Source organism: Azolla caroliniana, unplaced genomic scaffold (genome assembly GCF_043228905.1).
Source record: "Azolla caroliniana isolate FFs.n. ecotype wild unplaced genomic scaffold, voAzoCaro1.0.p SCAF_3, whole genome shotgun sequence".
In the NCBI taxonomy this organism is placed as follows: Eukaryota; Viridiplantae; Streptophyta; class Polypodiopsida; order Salviniales; family Salviniaceae; genus Azolla; species Azolla caroliniana.
Genome location: NW_028230438.1, coordinates 1708290 through 1734816, shown reverse-complemented (window position 1 = coordinate 1734816; position 26527 = coordinate 1708290). Strand labels below are relative to the sequence as shown.

The window sequence follows — 26527 nt, the reverse complement described above, 5'->3', positions numbered from 1 at the left end:
AAACAAACATCCAAGAGATCTCGGAATATATCATTTGCCATGTGCTGGAAGACTATTGGCGCATTAGTGAGGCCAAATGGCATGACCGTATACTCGAAGTGCCCATATCTGGTGCGAAACGCGGTCTTCCATTCATCTCCTAGTTGGATCCGTACGAGGTTATATGCTTCTCTTAAGTCGATCTTTGTGAAGAACCTTGCACCATTGATCCGTTCTAAAAGACTTGAGATAAAGGGAAGTGCATACCTATTCCTGATGGTGACCTTATTCAAGCCACGGTAATCTACGACGAGACGAAGTGATCCATCCTTTTTCTTGACGAAGAAAATGGGTGCGTCAGCTGGAGATTTCGAATGTCGAATGAAACCATTTGCCAAATTCTCCTCTATATAGGCTCGAGGGACTTCTAGCTCGGTTGGTGACAAATTGTAGATCGGTCCCCATGGTGGCTCTTTTCCCGGTTGTAAATCGATGGGGCAATCATACGGTCGATGGTGAGGAAGTGTAGTGGCTTGTACTTTATCGAACACATCGGCATAATGACGATACTTCTCTAGAAGTTGAACGGTGGACTCCTCTTTAGTGGTGTTAGAGGGTTTTACTGATACTGCGAAGAGAAACATTTCTTCCTTGCATCCTTCCTCACGCAACTGATGTAGCAAAATGGTTGCAATCTTATGAGTAGATCCTCAGGTTTGTTGATACCGGATTTCTCTTGTTCTCCAATCTATGTCTGGGTTATGTAATTCGAACCATGGTAATCCCAAAACAATGGGATGTTCTGGGATACTAATTATATTAAATGATATTACACACGCTAAATTATCTAGGACAATATTAACGGGCTCTTACTCTTCTATGATATTTCTGGAAGCAATGGAACGACCATCAATGACTACTACAGAGGCTGGACATGAGAGTTTTCTTAGGGATATCTGATGAGCTTGGGCAAATTTCCTATCCATGACGCAAGAATTAGCTCTGGAATCTAGGAGTGTTGAGACATGTACTGGAGAGGTACTTTTAGTGCTAACTTTTACTTGGGCTAAGAACACATTGCTAACTTGCTTAGAGGGAATGGAACCACTAATGGGCTGCACAGATCTAGGGTTGTCCAACCAAATGGTTCCTATTTTGAATGGACTTAGTCGTTTAACTCTTCTTCTAATTGACTAAGGACTTCAAATTTGGGCTATTAGTACTATTAGGACTATAAGATATTCCTACTAAAATAGACTCGGGTTTAGTACAATTAGAACTAGCAACTATTTGGTTTACCTGTCTTCTTGGCCTATGGGGACAATTCACTGCAATATGTCCTGGTCCACCACAATAAAGACATAGTCGATTTGCTCGACATCGTTGCTTTTCTTCTTCCGATAATGGTCCACGACGACGTATAGTGTCAATTTCCATCAGAGTTGGAGTATTCACTGGAGGCGCATTATATGACTCCCTTGGAAAAGGTTTTGCTACCATTGAGGTGTAGGTGGGCTCTGATCTTGCCCTTGGCATTTGGAACTGACATTCCGAACGTCGTTCAAAAAGACGGTTGTCGCATCTCACCGCGCGACTGTGATTGCTTCTATCAATGACTTTGGTTCTTCGGGGAAGGTCAAGAGTAAATCCTTCACGTCGTTACGTAGACCATAATGAAATTGCTCCATTAGTGCTTGGTCATCCCAGGGGATATCTGAGGCAAGTAGGCAGAAATTTGCAGCGTATGCGGAGGCTGGACGATCACCTTGACGTAATCGTCGGATTTTGTTGATTGTTGTCCTTATGTTGTCAGTATCTCCAAAACAGGCTTTAAACTCACTTAAAAACTCTTCAAAATTGTTTAGTAAAGGAGATTCCTTTTCTAACAACGGAGTGAACCATGCCAAAGCTGAGCCACTTAACAACATGCCTATTAAACCCACTCGTGATGCATCAGTGGGATATCGGGAATGATGCATTTGAATGACTAATCGTACCTAATTAAGGAATCCTCTAAATTGCGATCGCGTTCCATCGAATTTCATGGGAAGGTCGATCTTGGGTTCTTTATGAATCCCTTGCGTACTTGGTCCTTGTTGTTGCATTGCTACTATGGTTTCTTCGAGTTGTTGCACACGTAACGCTAATTCCCCATGTTGTTGTTGCATCTGTTGCTTTTCTAAGGAAATTTGTTGAAGATTCCCCAACAACCAATGATTTTCTTGTTCCAAAGCAAGGAACTTCTCTTTCAAGCATTGCAGCTCCGAGAAAACAGATTGATATTCTTGAGCGCTAATAGTGGCCATAGGATGAGAGGAAAGAGGAATAAGTTATTAGTATGAAGGGAGGGAAACGTAAGAAGATAAAAGGAAGATGAGGAAAGAGGTGATAAATCAGTTCAAACTATCAGGAACAGTACCAAGACAGAGAAGGAATTAGTACTAAAAGATGAGGATTAGTACTAAGAGAGGTGTAGAACTCTTGAGAGAAGGAGAGAGAGAGAGAGAGAGAGAGAGAGAGAGAGAGAATGATGATAACAAAAGATATATATTATGTGAAGAGAATATACAGTAGTAGCTAGGAGGCTTAAGACTAGTGTTGAACCGATTTGGTTCGAAATAATGCCTTGTGCCTCCTTTTATTGTGTTCTCAGGAGTACTCCTGAAGTTTCTAGAATGTTCTAGAGAAATATGGAATATATATCAATTTTCTATAGTAAAACTTAAATGAAAATAATATTATTTGTTCTATAACATATAGTTTAATGGTTAAGAGCTTGACCCATGTAACATAAGGTTATGGGTTCGAGTCTTGCCATATCATGACAATTAGAATCCATCCAAAACCATTTTTCGAAACAACTGAATCAATCATGAATGATGGCCACATCTTGAATGCACTATTTGAAGAACAATGACCAAGCATCCTCTATTTTCCACATTCAACGTAAAACTCAAGCAAAGCATTATGGTATAGAGGACAATGTTCTTCGTTTTCCACATCAACCGTCTGTTCATTTACCACCAAAGTCTTGTATAAACAAAAATATTATTTGATCACATTCACACTTAACAACTAACTAGATGCTACAATTTAGTTCTTTGTTTAACTAGATGGTTCATAATAATTACAACAAGGTCTATTCACACACACATTTTCACAAATCATTCTTTTAAACATAAGCATGTGTTCACACGAGTTGAGCTTGATTTCAACCGTTTTATTCCCAATATTTCTCGAGGTTGGAAACCAACTACCCAACTTCAAAAATAATAATAATCAACCAATTGTCCATGAGTGGACTACCTTCTTGCTCATGTATCTTTTACATTTATGCCTAAATACAATATTTGATAACCCTTTTGCATGTACAATACATCATTATAAATAAAGTCCATCGCTAGGTAACTTACCCATACTAAAGGTTGGCCAAGTTGGCAATAATATGTTACATGGTCAACATAGCGAGTGACCATGAATGTGAGGTATTTTGAATCGATGACCGATTATTGTCCTTTGGTCATTTTGAGTTTGATGTTTGTTGCAAACATGGTAGGGATCCCCCACTTTTGCCAAAAAATCTCACTACCACCATGAGAGTGAGTTAATACCATCAATTTAATCGTGGTGCTCCTAAGGCATTTACTCATCCCAATTGTTCAAGAGTTTCTTCAAGGATGATTTCCTTATAGTGTAGCATGATTATAGGTTCCACATACCAATGCATAGTTCATCTCCCAAGCATATCATTTTGAGATTTGGGTTCAACGTCGTAACCTCTCAACAATAAGTTAACCTTGTTTGGCTAGGATATGGTCCAAACCTTTGTGTTCTAAATCCAACTTTATGGCCAGTACATATACTTCCCTTATGAGTAGTTATAACTTATACTATACATGTAAGTAATTGTTGTGGGACTTCCCTATTAACCTTGCCATAGTAGTTTAAGTTCTATACTCTTGTGATTCTATGTTTTGCCTCATGCAGTGACAACCTTTCAATTCCTGGTGAGGTATCAAAAAAGGGACTGTGTGTGACTTTTCTAACTTGGGTTTGGGGTTGCTTGTCATTGAATCTTTCATATTCATCACTACGGTGAAAACTTCAAAGAATAATTTAGGAAGTAAAAATACAGTATGATAGTCTAACCCTACACACTTGAAAACCTAAATGCATTATCTAGATGTTCTAGACATTCTATTGACTCATCAAGCTTTTGATGTTCCAACAACGTCAACCCTTTCCATGAGACTTTACAAAAATAACTCTCTAGAAAAGTATTGGGTGTTAGTTTACTATCCTTGGTAGTGATGCTAAAAAATGGTGGTGATCTTAGAAGTTTTTTATAGACAAACATTTTCCTTGGCTAAGTTTCCTCTCCATGTAGAGTTTGTGAGATGAGTTTGAAACAAAATGTGCCCTTATTATAGGTGGCACGAGTAGGTAATGTGTCAAACCACTCCTAAGCTTCCTTTGTTTAGTGATCATCATTAAAGCAAAGATTTGCTTAACAACTCTTGTGCCCATACACAATCAAGACATGTTAATCTTATTTAAAATTATTATTCATGGGCTTAATCACATTAAACTGTTAGAAAATACAAGTAAATAAAGAAACACGTTTTGATTATTACCCACCAATCAACTTCATACAAGAACCTCGAGTGCTCGAAGAGGTGATATTTAAGGCATGAATGGTTGGTTGAGAAGGATCAAGAAGATACATAATGGCTAGGAATATGAGGTGCGTAATTTATGCCGAATCATTACTAATAAAACTTGCTTTTCCTGTTATCAATTTGACACTAATTGGTTGTATGACCTAGTAAATGACTAGATTTGAGGAAAATAAATCATTGCATGGGGAGTGCAACGATGATCACATATGGGGTTTCTTCATCAACCCTATTGTAGACATTATCCAGATTCCATACAAAAGAGACAATTTTGTCTTTACTCATGAAACTCTCTTCCCTTGTGGGCTTAGAAGTGAAGTATGTGCTACAATAAAGTGTGAAAGAATTTCCCCCGTATTGTATACACTAATAAGTGACTTTAAATGTCCCCACAAATAATTGGTTATAGCTTGAGGCATGTGACAACCCTTTTGAAATTCCAAACTCAAATATATAAACAAATGGGTTTTATGTTTTAGTTTGAGATCATCGATGAACAATGGCATTTACATAATCAAGAAAGGGAGAAAAACTCATAAGATTGTCCTTTAATGTTAACAAACACTCAATAATAAAGCAATTATGGATTAAGAAGAACAAATTCCACATAAGTATCGACGTAAATGTGTATATAAGCTTGGTTGCACCCTCACTGTGATAGTTGCATGCGCGTGCAACACAACCATTCAATATATTCTTACACTAATATATGCAACATTCAAATCATAAACAGTTGGCATGCTTCACCAACTTTTTCTTTCCCTTGTAAGGTCATCATTTATACCTACACATTAGATCAAGCCTGAATTTTATATTCTAGCATGTTATATGGCTTCAAATATCGAAAATCTCCATTTAATTTAATATTTGCATATAAAATAAGATTGATTTCATTCATCTAGGCAAACATTGGCCTATCAAATGATCTCTTTCCATATTATTCAACATATATGGACAATAAGCCTTGTATATCACGTGTCCACACCTCAAGGTCTATTAAGAAACCTCTTAATTATACTATAGATTTTTTCTGTGTAAGACGTGTCAATTTCTTATTCGATTTGAATATTGTGTAAATATTCAATGAAAAGGGTCTAAAAGCTCCCAACTTATGTCAAGAAACATTTTATGGTTACATATTTATGTGAGTCACACCTTTGTAGACTGTAGTCAAGGTTCTACAATAGTCTTGGCAAGGCGTGCCGCATCATCAACTTAAGAACTCCATCCAATATTAATTAAATTTTGCAGTTCATATGTTCAAACAAAATTAAATCGTAGCCCTTCACCCCCTATTAAAAAGATCCCGTATACAAGTCTGTTCATGAATAAAAGGCATTGAGTTCCTATTCATTAAGTGAAATGGCACCCTTTGTTTTTCGACGTAAATATTATCTAAAAAGGTTGAACTAAAGTGCTCTGGTTACGCCTTTATGAGCGACACTCCGCCCTCCAAGTTCCTGATAGTTGTAGTCTTGAAGCATGTCTTGCTTATTTATGTCATCATCCGAGCAATATTCCATTCAAAAATATTAAATCGTGCACTTTCAGCGACCAAGATTTCCATAAATTTTATGTCAAAAGTTGATCAAATTCATGTCACAATCCATATTTGTATCCGCCTAGAAAGTGTCTTCTGCAAGGTCTTCGATTCCTTATAGATTTATGTGTCAATATTGCATATGTCTCCCAAGATACGTAAACAACTTGGCTCGAGATGAGATTTTGATTGAAGACACATTACTTTTTATTGGGGAATTTGGTCAAATTATAGTCTCCTAATCGCATGAAGTTAGCACAAATAACAGAAGTAACAATGATCGTAGGGTATTGATTTAGGTTGAGTAGAAGCATGTAATTAGTGAATCAAGCTTTGGATTGCCAAAAAAGTTGGCAAATTAAGTTTTTATGTCATAATTAACAAAACCTAACCCACACCAAATTATAAAACCCGTTTTTTAGCTCCTTTCTCATACGTTTAGTGCTGCTTACAAAAGTTCTAATAAACTAAGTTTCATGACCTCTGAACATATGGATATTCAAGGCTTAATTATCTACTTATATGCTATTTTTCATGTGATCGTTTGCCCATATTTTGGTCAAGCAAGTAAATTTGTTATAAAATAATCGACATATTTAATAAATCTCCATTATTATGCTTGCAATCAAGTTTTCGAAGTGTCTTTAGGATTAATAAAGTCATGGGCCATTTCCATAATGCCGCTCAAGAGTAATATCAGGGGGACAAAATCAAAATTGACAAGAAGTAATATCATTAAATGAATCGTATTTGTAAATCTATAGATAAGCACGATTGTTTTCTGTTGATCCACTCCATGATTCTTGTGCTAGAAGCAAAATTAGGAACTTTCGGTGCTAATATCATGTAGCGTCATTGATAAGATTTATTGATAAGCACAAGCTTTTTCCATAAATTTGTTCGACTCTAAGGTACACGTAGCACAATTATTATAAAATAAACAAGCATAAATTGTCATGGTTGATAGTTGAAGTATATTTGATTACACCAATATAATCTTGAGCATTACTATAAACTCTAATATTACACTAGACTTTGCTACCCTAAAACTATTACCACTAACCCTAATATTACCTAAAACTCAAACTGGGCCAGCATACATAAGTTGCCTAATGCCAAATCCATAATACAAACTATCAAAACATTTTATATCTTAAACCTTGGTGTATACCCTACATTTGATGTTAATGTGAACCATAACATTTGCTTGAGGTTAATGTAAACCGTAACATTTGCTTGAGGTTAATGTAAACCATAACATTACCTTCTACATTAACATGAACCAATATATTGATCGAAATCCTCACATCACAATAAATTGGGGCTTTGGCCTTTTGCCAACAACCATAAAGTTGTAGTAAAAGTGAGTTGGTCTACATTAAAGCAACTACACAATGTCTTATGCCAATAGCCATAACAGTAAAAAATAGAACTATTAAAATTGAGCCTAATATGATAATTCTATTGGGAGCCACGACAAGTTGTTGCACATGAAAGTGTCAGAGAAGTGAGAGTAACATTACTAAAAGCCATAACATTCAAATCCATAAGTTGAAGGGTCACATACAAAGTTCAACAATAACATTCAAAATGGTCAATTTTAAGCATCAAATGACAAATTGTCACAATAATTGGGAATGAATTGGGAGAAGAAGTTCTTGGCATTCTCTTTCACCTCCCAAGGTCTCTAAATTTTAAAGATTACTCTGACCCTTCCCCCAAGACCCACCAAAACCCCAATTTACCCCCTACATTACGTGAAACTCTTATTAACATGCCCTATGCTAGTACTCATAACGTACCATCAAGGATGATGTTTAAAAAATGTGGACAATTTTATGCTTTGTCCAATGCATGTGACATGAAATTTATCTTGTCAAGGGTTAACCACGAACATGATATTACTCTAGCCCACAATGCATCATGCCAATAGCCATTAGACATCACCACATAATATCCATGACCATGAGAATTTTGTTGGCCGAGAACTTTAGAATATAAGTTTTTCCAACTACATTACCATAAACCAAGGTGCAATAAACCTAGAATGAACGACAAAATTATCGTGAAATTTGTTGATGAAACATCCCATTATTTATTAAAGAAGGCTTGTTTTGTTGATAGCAAGGTTGTCATAAATAGCATATTATTGCTTAAATAAGTCATGTTCATACATAAACGGATGACAAAATGCACATCCTTCATCCTTACACCGATAGTTTACAATTTTCAACTGTCACATTTAACCAATAAACTTGAACAATATCCCAAGGGGGTAAGATCTTTGGATGCATTTATCCAACAAGCTGATAAAGTTTAGATTTTCTAGATTAGAGCACCATATAATGTGACCGTAAACACGAGCAATCAATATGGGCCTTACACTTGAACAATTTAACAACCATGTTCATATAGGTATACGCATAGTGTGCTTTGTGCTACCCATGCCAACGATTTGGTTTCAAGGGAAGAGCTTGAACTTGTGACAAAGGTCCTATAGTTGTACCAAGAATATATATGACTTCGACAATTAGTTACACATATCCATAAAGCAAGTTGTGAAGGAATGCTTCCTACAGTTTTATGATAGACTTGCCTCACATAATTGTCGTTTACAAAAAACGTCCATTGGCCATGATATTCACATTGCATCTCTGTTCTTGTAGGAAGGAAATGCTTATGACGAAGATGTTGGTAGTATAAAATATGAATCAACATCTAAGACAAAGCATCTCTTTGCCTATAAATACCACATGTGTATGGAATTCAAAATATCTCTTGTGTTAATAGTGCAAGGTCATACCCCAAGGAATAGGAGTATGTATATTCAATATATTGGCACCAAATATAAACAAGTAGAATTTCATTATTCATTGTTGTTGAGCTTGTAAACGAGGTTTCGTTATGTTCGAAGTAATGGTTTTATTTATTTATTACCAAAGCCTAAGATCACCTTTTTTCATATTATTGGCAATTGCGATCGAATCCGTTTAATGCTCACAAGAAGAGGACATGTAAAAGCGTGAAAGCGATGTGGTACAATTTGATGATCCAAACGTATGAAGCATCGAATCCCATGCTAAGCCTTCGGATTCAAGCAAGTGGTCGCCTAAACATCCAACTTTTGTGGATGCCAATCGGCACGGGTATTAAAATTTAAGACCTTTCATTAATCGAATTTTCCCCATTGGCCCCGATGGCCATGTGGAGATAATGGGTTGGCATGTGTAGAAGAATTGATCCACGTCTTTACATGTGGAGTATTGACCACGTACTATGAAGGACAATCCTTTAATTTCCTGCGAGTGCATGCATGTACATGTGTGCATCCAAAGTTACATCAACCCAAAGGCCTCACCTTTTGGTCCCAGCTTTATCGTTGTGGAACAACATCGAAGCCATACTTCCTGTCCAACGTTTCCTCGTGAAGCCTTCATGGTATGCACCCAAGTTGTGGTCATCATCGCCATCACATGAGAGAGAGAGAGAGTCTTAGCCACGTGGTGCGTCCTCTTCCACAAAAAACACCTGAGACTCTGCATTTAATTTCCAACAACTAATCTCTACGGCCAGTAGCAAGTATTGTGATGTGTGGGTGTGTATGTATGTATGTCTATGTGGCATTCAAAGTTAGTGAGCGCTTTCTTTGGTCAATCGTTCAACATTATGCATACGTATATGAGGAACATGGTTTTTGAAGGGTGGATTGCCAGGGAATTTGGGCGGACGTTTATGGTCCCTTTGACCTGACCGTCCTCCCCCCCCCGAAGACAGTGTCCGGATTGCCGAAGAGTTTCAGACTAGGCAGAGGTAGAGTAAGAGAGAGAGAGAGTTAAGTGGGTCAGGTGGGCCGGCAGGCCGCAGACATAGAGAGCAGGATGATGGGCAGGCAAGCGGACATAAGACATTATTGCTACCACAGGTCCAGACAGATAGACACACACATGTTTTTGTCGTGCAGACATAGAGAAGCGGGGTGATGGGCGGGCGGACATAAGACACTACTGCTGCGGTGGGTCCAGAGAGACACACACATGTTTGTCACGCGGACATAGAGAAGCAGGGCGATGGGCGGGCGGACATAAGACACTACTACTGCTACCTACCGTGGGGTCCAGAGAGACACACACATGTTTGTACCAAGTAAAAATGACTCCGGCCCCCCCACACATAACACACTAATGAAATCCTAACAAAATTTGTGAAAAGAGAAGAATGAATGAATGAATGAAGAAACTCTTTTTAGTTCTTCTTCGTCTTCGTCTTCGTCTTCTTCTTCGTCTTCTTTCTCAGTCAAAGCTTCGCCATTAAAGCTCGCCATTCTCCAAAGCTGAAGAGATCCTGACACACACACACACACACACAGACACGGACAGCGACCTTTCTCCACTGTTTCTTCAGACACAGACAGACAGAGAGAGTGACAGAGAGCAGAGAGAGAGAGAGAGAAAGAGAGAAAGAGCAGAGAAAGAGCAGAGAGAAAGACAATCTTCGCTGATCCCAACATCATCCAGCTCATTTCATCTCTCTTTCTTTCTTTCTTTCTTTTTCTTTTTCTTTTCTGGCTTCATTTCATTCATTCATTCAATCTTTCGTCTTGTCGGCATTCAATCTTTCGTCTTTTTTCTTCGATCCGTTCCTTCATCCAATTGTTTCTCTGCTGCTTGCTTTCCTTCTGTCTGTCATTCAGAGGAGGGAAATCAAGGCAAAGAAAACAAAAGACAGACAGACGCATACACTATATTACATTTACATACATACAAACAGACACACAGGCGGAGAGAGAAGAGAGAGCGCGCAGCAGAAGAGAAAAAGGAAAAGAAAATGGAAAAGGTAAAAGGAATGGAAATGGAAAAGGAAAAAGGAAAAAGGAAAAAGGAAAAGAAAAGAGAGAAGAACTCTCTCTCCATCTTTCTTACAGTAACAATCTTAATAATGGTGTTCTCTCTCTCTCTCTCTCTCTCCTTTCGTTTCCATTTTGTAACTGAAGGTTTGTTTAGTCTGCTGTTTCGATCCTTCTCTCTCTCTTTCTCTTTTCTTATTTGATTTCGTTTTGTTTTTTTTTTGTTTTTTTTTTACTGATCAGTTGAAGACAAAAGGAGATGTCTGTTTCCATAGTGTGTTAAATTTTTGTTGCTGCTGCTTGCTATTATTATTATTATTATTATTATTAGTAGTAGTAGTAGTAGTAGTAGTAGTGCCATTCAAATCTTCGAGTCTTGGGTTCCTTTGACCTGTACAGTGTGTTTCCTTTGCAAAACTTTTTTGAATTCTCCAGTACAGTCTTTACAAGCTCTTTGGCTATGGCGTACAAAGGTATAATATACATATACATATATATATATAGACACATATTTTATATGAATGAATCAAATGTGTATAATATATATATAATATGTATATGTATGGCTATGGCTATGGCTATCTATGGTGTCTACACACAGCAAGCTTTTTTGGCTATGGCGTACACTAGGTATTTTACATATGTATATAAAGTTTAAACACATACATTATGTACATATATAGCTGATTTCCTTTTCTGCTCCATCGCTCGCCCTCCCTAGCTATCATCACCATCGCCATAGCCATATCGCCATAGCCATAGCCGTAGCCATAGCCATATATACTTGCACTATACATTTGGCTTGGAAAATTTATTCCATAAATGCTTTTGCTTTCTCTGACACAATTGGCAAGGACAGATCTGTGCAGAAGCAAAGCCTCTTTTTCCATAGCTGTTGCAGAAGGGAAAGAGCCTCGTCTTCCTCCTATATTAGGGTTCTTTGGCATTTCAAACAAACAGGCCAGATAAAGAAAGCTTTAGCGTGTGCACAGAGAGAGAGAGAGAGAGAGAGAGAGAGAGAGAGAGAGAGAGAGAGAGAGAGAGAGAGAGAGAGAGAGAGAGAGAAACTTTTCATTAGTTAATATCCATGGTGGGGACAGGTAAAAGCTTCACGAAAGCCTTTGATATACTGATGTTGACCATCTGCAGAGATGGATGAATATGGCTTTAGAGCTGGAAATATATATATGTAAATATATATTTATGAATATTACATTTATCATTATTACCATGAGCATATATATTGATTTAATCAGAAGGAAAATGGCAGAAACTAAAAAGAGATGGAAAATAGGGTTTATGTACTCATACCGTAACAGCAGCAGAAGACGAACAGCAGTAGAAGACGATCAGTGTTAAGAAGGGGAAAAAAGGGAGAAGAAGAAAGGGAAAAGAAGAAGGAAGAAGACGAAACATAGGATTAATGTTGAAGGAAGGAAACCATGGAATCTGCAGGTGAAGAATCATCATCATTATCGCCATCGGAGAGGATTTTGGTCCTAACCAAGGTAGCCATGGAAGGTGCAGGTGGAGAATTATCATTGAAGAGGATTTGGGATATCAAGGTTTAATGTCATCATCATCATTCATCATTCATGATCATGATCATGATCATCATCAAAGGGGTTTTTCATTATCAATGTTTGATGGCCATGGTGCAGGGAATTAGCTGTCCATCATCATCATCATCATCATCATTGTGGAAGGGGCTTTTGATCAAAGTTTAATGGCTACATTAAATTCATCATTATCGTCTGTATTGATCTTGCCATGGAGGAAATGATCGTGAAGCTTTCGCTGCTTTGTGATTAATATTCGGTGCTTCCATAGCCATTTCCACGAACAGTTTTGTGAGGAAAACCTCTTCACAGAGGTTAGCGATGGTGGGATTAAGGATAAAATACAGTCACCGACATCGATTACAGTAGTCCCTCGAACTAGCCCTAGCCCTAGCCCTTAATCCTAACCAGATTTTCTTTTCCTGATCGTATCTTTGTTTTTCTCTCACCCATATCTGTTAACCCTATTATGTTCTGCCATTTCTAGTGTGTGCACAGGAGGTGATCTTTCTCTCTCACATGTCAAGCCATCGCCCTAATCTCTTCTGCCTTATCTACAGAGACACTCTCAAAGTAGTGACTTTGCACAGAATCTGACATTATCCTTCACCTGTAAAACCCTAACCCTTCACCAGTCACCATATCTCCACAGAAAAACAAGACTTTATTTGCAGGTATGCTGTCTTTCTTCCCCTCTCGTAAACCCTGACCCGAATCTATTCTGCCATATCTACACAGGCAAAAAAACAGTCATTACACTGAACCTGTCTTTTTCCTGACCTGTGTAACCTAAACCCTAATCCATTCTGCTTGTCCCACACACACAGACTGACAAAATACAGTCCTCACATAGAAGTTTGTCTTCCACTCTTAATTGATGCTGCCATATCTACATATACAAAGAAATACTACTTTTACCGAAACTGTTCTATCATCCTCACGTTGTCAAACCCACACTTGTGCATTCTGCCATATCTTCCCATACCAACAATTTAAACTTCTATACGGTAGCTGTCTTACACCTGTCCAACCCTAACTTTGACCGATTCTGCTCTATCCAGATACAGAGACAAGAACAGACAAAAGACTTATTAATTAGCGCTGATCTGATCATGAAAGGAAGAATTACATCAGAAGAATTCGAAGGTCAATCGTCAACATCAACGTCAACATCATCATCATCCATAACCTTACCGTTTGATGTCCTGGATCATGTCCTGGACCACGTCTTCAAGTTCTTGACCTCTGACAAAGACAGAAACAATGTCTCTCTGGTATGCAAATCATGGTATAAGGCTGAAGCTCAGAGCAGAAGCAGAGTCTTCATCGGGAACTGTTATGCCATATCTCCAAAGAAGCTTTCTCAAAGGTTTCATAACATTATCTCTGTCACATTGAAAGGAAAACCTCGTTTTGCTGATTTTGATCTACTACCTATGGACTGGGGTGCTCATGCTTATCCATGGATTGAAGCCTTCTGCCATTGCTATCCTTCTTTACAAGAGCTTAAGCTAAAGAGGATGACAGTTAGTGATGAAAGTCTGCAGAGAATAGCGATGGGTTTGCTTAAATTTGAGAGTTTGACACTCATCACTTGTGATGGTTTCACTCCCAACGGTCTCGCTTTCATTGCTCGTCATTGCAAGTAAGCATCTTGTGATGATGATGATTCGATATCCATCACGTCTTTGATTTGGGTCAATGAATTAACATTGTAATCTTATGATTTGGTCATCATTAGTTTCCGATGCTAGTTTGGAAGTCTCTTTGAAATAGTGATTTTATTATTATTTTTAAAATAATTAGTAAATAGCCGTAATTTATCATCATTAGTTCAGTAAGAAGCTCATAATGATCATTTGTTTCAATTCCAGGTAATCCGCTTGAGTTAATTAATATACATTAGATCTCTCCTTGGAATCCGTGGCCTAATGTTTTCAAATGACAGATTAATCTTGTAGTTTAATAATTGTTAGCATAATAAGTGCCCCTAGTTAATGTCAATGGAGTTTTCAATAATCGGGGTCAACTGTTCTGCTAATGGTTGTAATAAGCTTATTGATTGCTAATCATCATTACTTCTGATGATGATTCATTAGGACTAATTGTCTCACTACTGATGATGGTTAATTAACTAATAACCATTTGTCACAGGGCATTGAAAGTATGGTTATTCGATTATGTTTTTCCTCATTTCCGGTCAATGCCTAATGTGGTATAAGTGGCTAAATTATGTGGTGGAATAATCACCAGTAGGAACGAAGTGCTGGTTTCAATGATGGCCGCTGATTCATTAGGCTTCCTTATTTCACTTATGATGAGTCACTGTCCCTAATCATCATTACTTCCAGTTCTAGATTCATGGAAGGCTAATTTCTCAAATTAATGCAATCGTTAGTGAACTAATCGTCATTCATCACTTGGCTGTGCAAGTAAGCTGCTTGAATATTTTCCATCTCATCTCTGTTTTGATCCAGGGATTAATGTTGGAATTAGCAATTTATCACGTGATAACGAAAGAAGCCCCCCTGATAATCATTCTTTAGTTGACTGTCATCTTTAATGAAGATGACTCGTTTACTGACTACCAAACATCTTTGGTTGACTGACATTATTAATGATGGTGATTCATTTACTAATCAATAAACATCACTAATTATTTTCAATGATATAATTATTTCATGATTTAGTTATGTTTTCAATGAGTGTGGATGTTGATTAACGAGGGATAATTGTTTCAGCCCTCATCATTTGTCCTGATGTTTGCTAATTATGATTTATGAAGAGTAATTATTACCCTAAGAAGCTAATAATCATTACTTCCAATAATTTTTAATAATGATTAATTATGGCCAATCATGCTTGTGATGAATAATTTGGGTAATTTCTAAGCTACATTCAATGCTTCTAAATGATGATTAATGAAGCCTACTTATTTCAGTAATGATGATTGCACTACATACATGAATAATTCATTGTTTTGCACACTAATATTTAATCTTTCTTCCATGTTTAATTTCCCTTCAGGTCTTTGAAATCCCTTGACTTGACAGAGAACAAGGTCGAAAAATTGTTTGGAACTTGGGTAGTTGATTTCCCACCAATATGCACCTCTCTTGTTTCCCTTAATCTCGAAAATATACAAGGTGAGATTGATTCAATAGCATTGCAAGATCTTGTGGGAAGGTGCACTAATTTGAAATCTCTCAAACTCAACAACTCAATATCATTGATGCAAATGCAAGCGTTGATTCAAAGAGCACCACAACTGGTTGAACTTGGGACAGGTTCTTTTGCTCAAGATATTACTTCACAAGATCTTCTAAGGTTACAAAGTTGTATTGGCAATTGTAGGAATCTCACTTCCTTATCTGGGTTCTGGGAAGTGAGACCTGGCTCTCTTCCTATCATTTACCCCGCTTGCAAGAATTTGACTTCTTTGAATTTGAGCTATACACCGGTCGATGATACTGACTTAGCTGAACTCGTTAGCCAGTGTCACAACCTTCAACGATTGTGGGTAAGTTCTGGAAACTCTTGAATGCATTAAATGCAATGCATTTTTCTAATTTTTACTTATTACATATATCAAGCCAAGTTAGATTTTACGATCTTACTAACATTGCTTTCCTGAAAAGGTTCCAATCATAATCAATCAGTCTAGTAATATCGTGATACAAATTGGTGGTGTAAACTTGAAACTATTGATTGATGTGAATGTGGTACATGTTAGTAGTTTTCATTAGCTTGAGTTGTTATTGCATATCTTAACTTTCCCCAGAAAAGATTCTTTCATTTGTTATGTGTAAGCCTTCAATGTTTGTGGGTAAGCACCAAAACTCTTGAATGCCACAATTCTGATGCAATTTGCTATTTTTTAACTTTTGGAGTTATTGAATTTGTCATGCTTACTTTTCCAAGGATGGAAATCCTTCTACCACAAGGTAATTTGGACAAATACAGATCATGTCTACCTTCAAGAAATAAGTTTCGTATGTATGAAAGGAGGAGAAAACGCCCATAACTATCTCTGCCATGACGAGGATGGAAAGCCTAACAAGTAAAGTCTGATGTGACAATTTTATTAGCACCATTTTCTTGAATGACAGAATGAAAACAAATGAGTTTCAAGCGGAATTAGATGCCTTGAGGTCCTTATAGAGACTTGAAACATAGATGAAATTGAGTGTAAACTTCAAAATTTTTGTACCATATTCTCCACCATGAATTTGCATCCATAAGATATATCTCACTCAGGAATTAGACTCTCTATGAGTTACAATATCTGTAGTAAATCATCGGCAGAGATCTGGAGTGGAAGGCCAGGGAAGAAACAATTTCTCATTTTTTGTTCCTTGTTCTAGTTTTCTTACTGTGAGTGCTTGATCCAATATGATTATGTTTTGTAGATAGAGGTGTATGCAGAAGATGCAAAAGTTTATATTCTTACGACAATAGTCCTTATATTATCCAGAAGGATCATATATAGTTTGAGATATGTGAAGGTAGATGTGTATGTGGTTCTGGATGTTGAGATCTGATAGTTTGGAGCTTTTAATGCATGGTATGGAGATGTTGTGCTAAGTGATCCCTGGATGGTAAGTTTAGAGAGTTTTGGCTTTTCATGTGTTAATGTGGATATGTTAACATGCAGCATGGAATACTTTATTGCCCCTTTATTGAGCAGTTATTTGAGCAATTATACGATTGATTTTGATTTATTTTTTTCGCTCTTTGGAAGGCGGGGGGAGGGACCCGGGTAACTTGGGCAAATAATAAAACTTCAGGGCAGAGTTTTTCCTTGGTTTATATTATCCTTATGATAACAATGCCTTCATTTTAGCCAGCAGGAATAGTTTGGATTTCTCATTTATCATACAGGGATGTTTATGCATGTGATATGCTGGATTATATAAACTTTTGATGTAAGGAGATTGCCCAAGTTTTAACAGCCTTTGTCTTGCAGATTATGGATAGTGTTGAGGATGGAGGGCTGAAAGCCGTAGCTTCCACATGTAGAGGTTTAAAGCATCTTAGAGTATATCCACTAGGTGGTGGTGGCGGTGTTTCTGAAGATGGTCTTATCGCAATCTCTGAAGGATGCCCAGATCTTATTTCAATACTCTACTTTTGTCGGCAAATGACAAATGATGCTATAGTAACCATGTCAACAAATTGCCCACTATTGGAAAGTTTTAGACTTGCAACGATATCTCCATCACTCCCTGATCCAACCACAAATGAACCAATGGATGAGGGGTTTGGAGCCATTGTAAGAAATTGTAAATATCTCAGAAGGCTTGCGCTATCGGGTCTTTTAACTGATCGAGTCTTCGAGTATATAGGAACTTTTGGTAAGAAACTACAGAGGTTATCAGTTGCATTTGCGGGAGGGAGTGATCGAGGTCTTCAATATGTATTACGAGGATGTACAAACCTATTCAAACTTGAGATTCGAGATAGTCCATTTGGGGATGAAGCTCTCTTAGCGGGTAGTGATCGATATGAATCGATGAGGTCATTATGGATGTCGGATTGCAAAGTAACATTGCAAGGTTGTATGGCTTTAGCTCTACGGAAGCGCAACCGGCTCATAGTAGAAGTCATTAAGAAAGACGAAGACAAGGATGAAGTTGAAAGTGTTTATGTATACCGAGCAATCGCCGGACATAGAAATGATGTACCTCCTTTTGTAACAATACTGTGATCGTGTTGCTAAACACTCTAGTGGTGAAGCTTAAAAGCTACACAAGGTTCAGCTTTAAGGTATCTTCTCTTCCTTTATTTGGTTTTCTTTTCTTACTTGGCTACTACAATTTTTGTTGAGGAAATAAAAAACCACATTTGGTATCAGGTGAAAACATGTCAAATTCTTTCATTGTTCTGTTTCTATGGCTTGTATAGCATTCATTCCCATTCTCTCTGGAAAATCTTTGGAAGAAAAAATCTGTAGCACCCTTTGTTTTATGTTAAGCAATTTGCTCGAAAATTATTTGTCAGAATTGCGTCATTGTAATGGTGTATGTGCAGCATAATAACTAGAAGATCATGAGCTCAATCATAAGTTGTAGTGAAACAATATTATTGGAACTCAGAAGTCATAGCTACATGATGACTAGATAATTTGGGGGCTAGCTATATATATGATAAGAGTCGTAGCTATATGATAGCGTATGATAACTATAAATTATTTTGGCAGTAGTTATATGTGTGGTAACTTGGCCTTGACCAAGAAAGTGATCATTATCTCATTAATTGGAATCTCGGCCAAATATATATACCTTGAATGCTTGTGTTATGATAACCATGTATACTATCTACATGTCATACTATCATATACAAATGCATGTAAAGTCCGTATAAGTTGTACAATCAGACAAATTCATATTAAGTCCATAAGCCAAATGATTGTTTGTCATAATGTTGTTATTTTCATTCTTTCATATCCATCCTCAAGGATATTAATAGGATAGATTGATCCTTGTGTTCCCATAATTGATATTAATTTTAATTTGGTTGTGTGTTTCTATGCATATATCTTGTACCTTTCACATTGGTTGTGTCACATTTGGATGCTTGTACATGGGTTGCCCTCATCAGTCCATAGTCAAGGTGAGGTAGACTAGTGCTTGTACACATAAAATGAATTGACTTTTGGAACAAACCATGCTAATGCTATGGGTTCTTTCCATCAAGTGTGTTGTCCAATGAAGTCTTTCAGTGATTACAATTGGTTATTTCATCCATAAGATGGATACCAAGATAAAGTGGAATATCAGGATGATTCCTAGGAAACTCCCCTTATCTTTCTACCATGTTTCCATGTTTGCTAGCAAACTTGACTCATCTTTCTTTTATCCTTCCATGTGAGAAAAACAATCCCATTATTAATCTTGCCATCTGTATAACGATAGGTGGCATCTACTTGGCGTGGTTTAATGAAACATGTATGGGTATAGAAAATGATTGGAAAATAGTGGACCATGTTATGTGCATCATTGTTGGATGTGGTGGGTACCGCCATAATTGGAAAATATCAAGCCACTGTACATGGCACTATGCTCCCTTCCATACCCTTTTAGAGTGTGTCTGTCCAAAATATCAAATGTCGGAGGAAATATAATGGCCGTATGTATTATGTGGTCATGAATTAGTACTGGTAGATGTCAATTTAATTACATCCTCTCATGGTGCATAGTATTATTGAGATGGAATGTTATGGGGCGGACAACAAGCACACTACTTTGAATCAATGTATATTTTCTTCAAGGCTTTGGATACTTTACCTTTTGAATGTCATGTCAATAACTTTAAGCCATAAATTTTAGGCTTATACTAGTGCTAGTTTCATAAGAAAACCAACAAAGAGTTCTGATTTCTGTTTCTATATAAAAAATCTGAAGACAAGCTCATTGTCAATGATGGTGCTATAATCTATTGATAAATGAACAAACAATATCAAGAGGTTGCCTATTCCCATCAATGTATATTTATTTATTTAGAAGCCCTCCTATTTATTATAGTGTTACAATAGAATAGCCGTATGTTCTTGTAGTTAAGCATAAGGAAGTAACTAATCAAGGCTTATGAGATTGTATGCTTAACTGATTTCGAAAATATTATTTGCAAACAATAGAAAAATGAATGAAGTTGTCAAAAGGGTTTATGGCCAAAATTTACATGTTTTGGTGGGTTTTAGTACAAGTTTGATAGGCTATGTAGGCCTTTCCATTTTAGCTTGTGAAATATTGACTTCAACATTTTTTGTTAATGCTGACTGCATGTATAACTACACTCTATGAGGTGACATGAATATTCACTCATTGGTAAAAGTTGACGTCTCTCTATTATTGACTTCATCACGAATTACAAGAACCAAGAAATACCATAATAATACAAAACAAACGGTGAAAGCTTGTGACCGATGTAGAAAACGTTGTCCTAGGATTTTGATAGCTTTATTGATTAAGACATTGGTTTATAAACTTTATGAGGAGCACCTCTTCGCAAATAATTGATACCTTCAAAACTTGCAGCACAATAAATTTAAATGAAAATGAAGCAATTAAGTTTATTCAAAGTTGTGATTTTAAGGAGGGAGGGAGGAGTGGCATGTGGGTAAGGGGAATATAGTTTGAATCACCTTTATATGTGGAGCATAGTAAACACAGTACAAGGCGAGGCTGGGTGTGCTACAAGTCCACTATAAGAATAATCTATAGGACAAGTGTTACTTTTAATGTGGATTACATGGCACACATATGTACACCATAAAATTTCTCTAATGTAGCATCATATCTCAAGAAAAACCTTGTTTTATAACTTGCCAATGGTGGAACTAAAAAGAGGTGTTAAATAGAACACATTTAATTTTTGTAAGCATTGATAAGCATTTTGGCTATGTTCATAGGCATTTTCATTAGGTGCATCTAAGTTCTCCGAACTCTACCCCTGCTTAGTTTGTTCTGAATCATTCCATGGTGAGAAGATCCATAATTTCAATGTGATGAATGTAATCTTGGATTCCATCTTCTTTGTTTCAATCTTGGTGCGCCTAGAAAACATGACTATTAGGTGTAACTTTGATGTAGGTTGCATGGAAGAATTTCATCTCAAGAGTCTCTCACCTTTGAACAACATTGAGTCATTCAAGTGTCTAAATGAAGTCCATGACAATTGCCAAAATGATATTTATTTATTTAAAAAAAAACTCCTGCCATTGGTTATAAAATTGTATAGATGAGAATGTTATTTACAAATCCCTGTAGGGACACGATAATTCCATCTTATGTGGATGCCCACTGACTCAAGAAAGGGAGAGGGCGACCATGGTTGGATGAAGGCTAGTCGTTGTCTTTCAACTCGATTGGATCTGCCCGTGAGGTTGTCGTATTGGTTCTTTAACGTGGCTACAACTTCACTCCATATCTCTTCCATTAAGATTACTAGATGCACGGTTTGGTTGGAGAGAACTTGTTTACACCGTTGTTTCTATAGAATCCAACGAGTTATTGGGCTGACCAATTCCAACACAACTTGCGATTTGGCATTAATAGGAGTTGAGTGGATATTGTCAATGATGGAAAAAAGAATCTCTTGTGCTTTTATCACCATAGTCATTGCCTCCTCTTGATGTTCGTACTTGTCAACTGGGGCTTGCCATGATAACCAACATACATTTCCCCACTTGATTGTGCCTTGCACCTAGCACAATTGCAATAGGTGGCCAACCCCGGGCAGTCCCATAGGGCATGTCAAATTTATTCAATTGCATTTGGCATGGTACACAAGTAGGAGAGCTAAGGTTTCCACATTGCCACGCTCCAATCGGTAGTGACTTATGTATTAATAACCATTGGAACATGGTAATTCGTCTAGCATGTTATTGTTTCCAGAGTTCTTGCCAAAACTTAGTGATTCATAGTTGTATGAGGAACATGACATGTATGCCATACCTTTGCATCAGCCGGCTCTCGGGCGGTTCGAGCGGCTAGAATTGGAAGAAAGGGTTGACTTTGCTTCCTTGACCCACATAAGGATTTCGCCACGTCCATTGCAAAGGGTCGTAATTGACCTGCCGTAGCCATGTGCTTTCGTGCATATACATATGTGCCATTCTGGTTGTACTTTGATCGAATCGGGATCTACAATCCATTTATGACCTGTATATGCAAGTACTCGAATTGTCATATTCAATGTTTGTCATGATATAGCAAGATTTGAACCCATGACCTTAGGTTATATGGGTCAAGCTCTTGTCCATTATATCATCTATTGTAATACGTAGGATATTATTTTCATTTACATTTTATTATAGGAAATTAATGTATATTCTAGATTTCTCTGGAACATTCTAGAAGCTTCAGGATTACTCCTGAGAACACTATAAAAGAGGGCATTAGGCATTATGTTGAACCAAATTGGTTCAACGCCAGTCTTTAGCCTCATAGCCCTTTTGTACTTACTCTTCTTATAATATATAATCTGTTATCATCATCTCTCTCTCTCTCTCTCGTCCTCACTATCTCTCTCTCTCTCTCTCTCTCTCTCTCTCTCCTCTTCTCTCTTCCTCTCTCGGGAGTCTTACGCAGTCCCGTCCTCTTAGTTCTAATAGTACTTCCCTTCTCTAGTACTAATTCTCTCTTTGTTTAGTACTAATCCTCTCTTTGTTTAGTACTATTCCTGACAGTTTGAACCAATTTCTCCCTTCTATCTCTCTCCCTTCATACTAATCTCTTATTCCTCTTTTCTGTTCATCCCATGGCCACAATTAGCGCTCAGGAATATCAATCTGTTTTCTCGGAGTTTCAATGCTTGAAAGAGAAGTTCCTTGCTTTGGAACAAGAAAATCAACGGTTGCTGGGGGATCTTCAACAAATCTCCTTAGAAAAGCAGCAAACGCAACAACAACATGGGGAACTTGCATTACGCGTGCAACAACTCAAAGCAACCATCGTAGCGATGCAACAACAAGGCCCTGGAACACAAGGGATTCATAAGGAACCCAAGATTGGCCTTCCCACGAAGTTCGATGGAACACGATCGCAGTTTAGAGGGTTCCTTAATCAGGTACGATTAGTTATTCAAATGCATCCTTCCCGATATCCTACCGATGCATCATGAGTGGGTTTAGTAGGGACGCTGTTAAGTGGCTCAGCGTTGGCATGGTTCGCTCCACTGTTGGAAAAGGAGTCTCCATTACTCAACAACTTTGAAGAGTTTATAGGTGAGTTTAAAGCATGCTTTGGGGATACTGACAACATAAGGACCGCAATCAACTAAATCCGGCGATTACGCCAAGGAGATCGTCCAGCCTCCGCATATGTTGCAGATTTCCGCCTACTCGCCGCTGACATCCCTTGGGATGATCAAGCGTTGATGGAGCAATTTCGTTATGGTTTACGCAACGATGTCAAGGATTTACTCTTGACTTTCCCTGAAGAGCCAAAGTCCTTAACAGAAGCAATCAGTTGCGCGGTGAGATGTGATAACCGCCTCTTTGAGCGACGTTCGGAACGACAACTACAGATGCCGAGGGCAAGATCAAAGCGCACCTACGCCTCAATGGTAGCAAAACCTTTACCCAGGGAGTACTATAATGCGCCTCCAGTGAATACTCCGACTCCGATGGAGATTGACACTACATGTCGTCGAGGACCATTATCCGAAGAAGAAAAGCAGCGACGCCGAACAAATCGACTATGTCTTTACTACGGTGGACCAAGACACATTGCAATAAATTGTCCCCATATGCCAAGAAGACAGGGAAACCAAATAGTTGCTAGTTCTAATTGTACTAAACCCGAGCCTATTACAGTAGGGATATCTGATAGTACTAATAGTACTCATAGCCTAGATCTAGCGAACAAATTTGATGTACTAGTTAGTTAGAAGAAGAGTTAAATGACTAAGTCCAGCCAAAATAGGAGCCGTTTGGTTGGACAACCCTAGATCTGTGCAACCCATTAGTGGTTCCATTCCCTCTAAGCAAGTTAGCAATGTGTTCGTAGCCCAAGTAACAGTTAGTACTAAAAGTACCCCTCCAGTACACGTCTTAGCACTTCTAGACTCCGGAGCGAATTCTTGCTTTATGGATAGGAATTTTGCCCAAGCTCATCAGATATCTCTTAGAAAAATCCCGTATCTAGCCTCTATAGTCGTCATTAATGGTCGTCCCATTGTTTCCGGAAATATCGTAGAAGAGTTAGAACCCGTTAATATTGTCCTAGATAACTTAACATGTGTAGTATCATTTAACATTATTAGTATCCCAGAACATCCCATCGTTTTGGGATTACCATGGTTCGAGTTACATAACCTAGACATAGATTGGAGAACAAGAGAAATCCAGTGTCGACAAACCCGAGGATCTACTAAGAAGATTGCCACCATTTCACTACATCAGTTGCGGGAAGAAGAACGCAAGGAAGAAATGTTTCTCTTCGCAATATCACTAAAACCCTCCGACACCATTAAAGAGGAGTCCACCATTCAGCTTCCAAAGAAGTATCATCATTATGCCGATGTATTCGATAAAGTACGAGCCAATACGCTTCCTCAACATCGACCATATGATTGCCCCATCGATTTACAACCGGGGAAAGAGCCACCATGGGGACCGATCTACAATTTGTCACCAACCGAGCTGGAAGTCCTTCGAGCCTATATAAAGGAGAATTTGGAGAATGGATTCATTCGACATTCAAAATCTCCAGCCGGCGCACCCATTTTCTTCATCAAGAAAAAGGATGGCTCACTTCGTCTGGTGGTAGATTACCGTGGCTTGAATAAAGTTACAATCCGCAATAGGTATGCACTTCCCCTTATCTCAAGTCTTTTAGAACGGATAAATGGTGTCAGGTTCTTCACAAAGATCGACTTACGGGAGGCCTATAACCTCGTACGGATCCGACCAGGAGATGAATGGAAGACCGCATTCCGCACTAGATATGGGCACTTCGAGTATACGGTCATGCCGTTCGGCCTCACTAATGCGCCAACAGTCTTCCAGCACATGGAAAATGATATATTCCGAGATCTCTTGGATGTGTGTCATCTACTTGGATGATCTACTGGTTTATTCAAAGACCGAAGAAGAGCATGATTCTCATGTATTGTTAGTACTAAAACGACTTCGAGAACATGGTCTTTACGCAAAGCTAGAAAAATGTAGTTTCGGGTGCAACCAGGTGGAATTTCTCGGCTACGTCATTTCATCAGAAGGCATCTCCATGGACCCAGCTAAGGTCAAGACGGTGGTAGAATGGCAGGCCCCGCGCTTGGTGCGGGATGTGCAATGCTTTTTAGGCTTTGCCAATTTTTACCGGAAGTTTATACAAGATTACTCAGAGCTCGTTCTGCCTCTCACACAACTTACCAGGAAGGGACAATCGTTCATTTGGTCTGAAGAAGCAGATATGGCTTTCGAGAGTCTTAAATAGGCATTTACATCGGCTCCAATTCTAGCTCATGTTGATCCGGAACAACCATTCATTATCGAAGCTGACACATCAGATTTCGCATTGGGGAGCATTCTGTCACAACGGGGTCATGATGAGAAGCTACATCCTGTGGCTTTTCACTCACACAAGTTTGACGCAGCCGAAATCAATTACGAAATTCATGATAAGGAGTTATTGGCAATAGTGGAGTCGTTTATGCAATGGAGGCATTTTTTAGAGGGATCCTCTCATCAAGTCACCGTATTCAGTGACCATAAAAACCTTGCCTACTTTCAAGATGCTCGTGTGTTAAATCGACGTCAAGCTCGGTGGGCCCACTTCCTCACGCGTTTCGACTTCAAAATTACATATCGTCCGGGGAAGCACCAAGGGAAGGCAGATGCATTATCACGACGTTCGTATCTAACGCCGCGTCCCGGCGAGCCGGCTTTCGATAACCAAAAGCAAGTAATCTTGGGACCGGCACGACTGCAAGCAACACAAGTTTTTGGCATGCCCATGGATTCCCACGTTATCAATATCATACGTGAGGACCTGAAGACAGATGCTTTCGCCCAAGCTATACTAGCACAAATTGATCCCTCTTGAGCGTCGTGTTCACAGTCACAACCACCAGGTACAGACTATCGACAATTCACATACCATGATGGATTACTCTTCTTTAAAGAACTTTTGTATGTTCCTAATGGTTCTTGCCGCCTTCGAGTAGTACAAAACTGTCATGACACATAAATCTGGGCATTTTGGTAGTACTAAAACATTAGATTTAGTACAACGATCATTCTGGTGGCCCCGTATGCGACATTTTGTCGAAGATTTTGTTCGGACTTGTGATACATGCTGTAGAGCGAAAATGACAAGGCATCATCCATATGGTTTCTTAGAACCATTACCAATTCCAAGCAAGCCGTGGCAATCCATTGCTCTTGACTTCATCACAGATTTTCCAGTCTCTAAGGGGTTCAATG

General features: G+C 38.2%; 1 protein-coding gene across 1 annotated transcript; it reads left to right on the top strand.

The window, feature by feature from the left end:
* Positions 1-12324: 12324 nt before the first annotated feature.
* On the top strand, positions 12325-18450 carry LOC147865802 (protein AUXIN SIGNALING F-BOX 2-like). Its single transcript, XM_087316160.1, has 4 exons — positions 12325-12493; positions 12566-14242; positions 15625-16117; positions 17564-18450. Exons 2-4 carry the CDS (start codon positions 13710-13712, stop codon positions 18302-18304), a joined length of 1767 nt encoding a protein of 588 aa, XP_087172286.1. The 5' UTR covers positions 12325-12493; positions 12566-13709; the 3' UTR covers positions 18305-18450.
* The last annotated feature ends 8077 nt before the right edge of the window (positions 18451-26527 follow it).

Bases quoted from the DNA above. Each gene is read 5' to 3' on its own strand.
- LOC147865802 (XM_087316160.1), top strand. From the start codon at position 13,710: ATGAAAGGAAGAATTACATCAGAAGAATTCGAAGGTCAATCGTCAACA. The intron at 14,243-15,624 runs GTAAGCATCTTG...ATTTCCCTTCAG, and splicing joins TTCATTGCTCGTCATTGCAA to GTCTTTGAAATCCCTTGACT. The intron at 16,118-17,563 runs GTAAGTTCTGGA...TTTGTCTTGCAG, and splicing joins ACAACCTTCAACGATTGTGG to ATTATGGATAGTGTTGAGGA.